The 2,399-nt window shown below is 51.6% G+C and overlaps 2 protein-coding genes across 2 annotated transcripts in view; both read right to left on the bottom strand.

Annotated features, from left to right (window-relative positions):
- Positions 1–237: 237 nt before the first annotated feature.
- On the bottom strand, positions 238–1,377 carry LOC128276500 (hydroxysteroid dehydrogenase-like protein 2). Its single transcript, XM_053014959.1, has 4 exons — positions 1,299–1,377; positions 1,067–1,230; positions 783–996; positions 238–706 (listed from the first exon to the last, which is right to left on the bottom strand). The coding sequence occupies exons 1-4, from the start codon at positions 1,310–1,312 to the stop codon at positions 238–240; spliced, it is 861 nt and encodes a 286-aa protein (XP_052870919.1). The 5' UTR covers positions 1,313–1,377.
- A 277-nt stretch (positions 1,378–1,654) lies between these two features.
- The window catches only part of LOC128276501 (hydroxysteroid dehydrogenase-like protein 2), a 2,431-nt gene continuing 1,686 nt past the window's right edge, over positions 1,655–2,399 (bottom strand). The window contains exon 5 of the mRNA XM_053014960.1: positions 1,655–2,232. Within this exon, the coding sequence (XP_052870920.1) occupies positions 1,854–2,232 (379 nt within the window). The 3' untranslated portion in view covers positions 1,655–1,853. The remainder of the gene's footprint in view (positions 2,233–2,399) is intronic.

The raw sequence follows: 2,399 nt of genomic DNA, 5'->3' as shown, positions 1-2,399 counted from the left end.
TAGCCGAGTTCTAATGGCGAAGGAAGAAACGTGTACCCCTGTGCAATAAAGAAGCTGAGCTGCGTTCATTCGGTTTGACAACGACGGATGAACACGCCCTGTAACGCCTGAGTAACGCTCACCAGTAACACAACCCGCCGTAAGCGGAAAAGATCGTTCCAGCAATGAAAAACCAACGAGCCAACATTAACCGTCACCGTTTTTAATCCATTCAGACAAGTTCAGGAGCCTTTTTTCCTACAGCTTAGCCTTAGTCAATATCGCGCTCACGTATATATCTTGCGTTAACTCTTGGTCATTTCCCGGAACGCAGGCGTACTGTTTAAAATCCGTAACTCCCTCCTGGGCCAACAGTTCGTCGTCGATGTAAAAGTTGCCCGTCCTCGTTCCGGGCTGCCGGCAAAGGATGGCGTAAGCGGCGTCGGCCATTATGTCCGGCTTTCTTGAATACTCGAACGAGTCCTTGCCGTGCAGCATCTCAACGGCAGCCGTATAGATGATCGTTCGGGGCCACAACGCATTGACGGAAATGTTGGCCTCCGCGTACTCCCTTGCCATGCCCAGGACGCACATGGACATACCGTATTTGGCCATCGTGTAAGCCACGTGATTGCTGAACCAGTGCGGTTCCATGCTGAGCGGTGGCGAAATGTTCAGTATGTGTGCATGCTTGCTTTTGCGCAGATACGGAAGGCACTCCTTCGAGCTGGGTAGAGTTGGAAAGAGAATCGATCCCGTTAAAAGCACCGTTTTCGATCGCGCGATCATCAGGACGTACTCACACCAGGAAGGTACCTCGGGTGTTGATTTGATGCATCAGATCGTAGCGTTTCATGTCCGTTTGCTCCGTCGAGGTCAGCGAAATAGCGCTGGCGTTGTTGACCAATATGTCGATACCGCCAAAGGTTTCGACCGCTTTTTGCACCGCCGCCCGCACTGCTTCCTCGCTGCGCACATCGACAACGCATGGCAGGGCTTTTCCACCGGCGGCTTCGACTAAAATAAGAAAAGGGAATCACTGCCTTGGTTCACAGGAACGGTAAGCACCTCGGCAGACGCTGCTTACTTTCGGCCGCTGCGGTGTAGATGGTTCCCGCTAGCTTCGGATGAGGCTCCGCCGTTTTCGCCGCCAGCACAATATTGGCTCCATCACGGGCAGCCTTCAGAGCGATCGCTTTGCCGATGCCGCGAGATGCACCGGTAATGAAAAGCGTTAGGCCGGCTAGTTTCCTGTTGGTACGAGTTTTGAGTTTTTCACTTTCGACACAGAATCCGACATTGAAACGCGGTGTACATACCCCGTGTTTTGCATTGCGGGTGGTTTGCGCTGAACTTTGACACCAAATGTACGAAACAGGCAGAAGGTTGTTGCCTCTGGCACGGTCGAAGAATGACTTGAAGTATTGTTATCATTTTCACGCGACAACCGTATAAACGAGCGATACCGTGCAAGATTAAGCTGTTTCACGGTGTAGTGTGTGTATGCGCCTGAGATAGACTTTCGTACGGCGTGTAGAAGATTGAAGAAACCAATTTTGAACAGAGACAGGTACCAAGACAGTGTTGGGAAAAAATAAAATTAAGGAAGCAACTGCTGAACAATCGAGCGATGGTCAGTTGGTGAAAAATATAGAACATTTATTTAACCTTCGCCAGCTGGTTTTGCAAAGTAACAATTTTAATACGTCCCCCAACGATACGAAAATGCCGTTACAGAAAGCAACAGAGATTAACATTGTCTCTGGTGCAGGCCAAGACCGCTCAACGGTTGTAGCCGCTCAAGAAGAAGTAGAATGATACGAAAAAAGTCTTTTATTCCTTGATAAATACCTGAGTTCCCTAGATTCGCCCACTCACAGTTTGGCTTTCAGCCCACCCATAAGCTTCTCCAGCTTCATCGCCTTCTGCAGGTCACCGGAGATCTTCAGTTTGCCCGTCATAAATGCGTTCGCCGGTTTTAGCTTGCCCGTGAACATGTCGAAGAAGTGCTTCGAGTCCATGGTCAGCACCGCATCGGCCGTGCCCGGTGGGCTACCCTTTCCGACCTTACCCGTCCCCGACTTGAGGTCGGCGAACCAGATGCCGGCCTCTTCCCCCTTCACCTTGAACTCGTACACGGCACCCGTTTTGCGCACGATCTCTTCGTTCAGCAAACTCTCGATCTTCTGGAACAGTCCCTCAATTTTGCCACCTTCGCTACCGGCCGCTGGCTTTTTCAGCGACGCCGCGTGGCTTCCCTCGGCCGCAAATTCTACCAACTTTTCCGGGGCAACGTCGAGGAAAAAGTCCGGCATCAGTTTGTCGGCGTTCGCGGGCACGCACGCGTACTGCTTAATGTCGGTGATGCCCTCGGCCTGCAGCACCTCGTCGTCGATCAGAAACTTGCCCGTTTGGTGGCG

Source organism: Anopheles cruzii, unplaced genomic scaffold (assembly GCF_943734635.1).
Source record: "Anopheles cruzii unplaced genomic scaffold, idAnoCruzAS_RS32_06 scaffold01378_ctg1, whole genome shotgun sequence".
Lineage (NCBI taxonomy): Eukaryota > Metazoa > Arthropoda > Insecta > Diptera > Culicidae > Anopheles > Anopheles cruzii.
Note: the sequence above shows the minus strand (reverse complement) of the source record. Positions and strands in the feature narration are given on the sequence as shown.

What these genes read in the sequence shown, in the direction of transcription:
- LOC128276500 (XM_053014959.1), bottom strand. An exon ending in CTACACCGCAGCGGCCGAAA is followed by an intron (nt 997 to 1,066) that starts GTAAGCAGCGTC and finishes TTCTTATTTTAG; the next exon opens with TCGAAGCCGCCGGTGGAAAA. An exon ending in ACCCGAGGTACCTTCCTGGT is followed by an intron (nt 707 to 782) that starts GTGAGTACGTCC and finishes AACTCTACCCAG; the next exon opens with CTCGAAGGAGTGCCTTCCGT.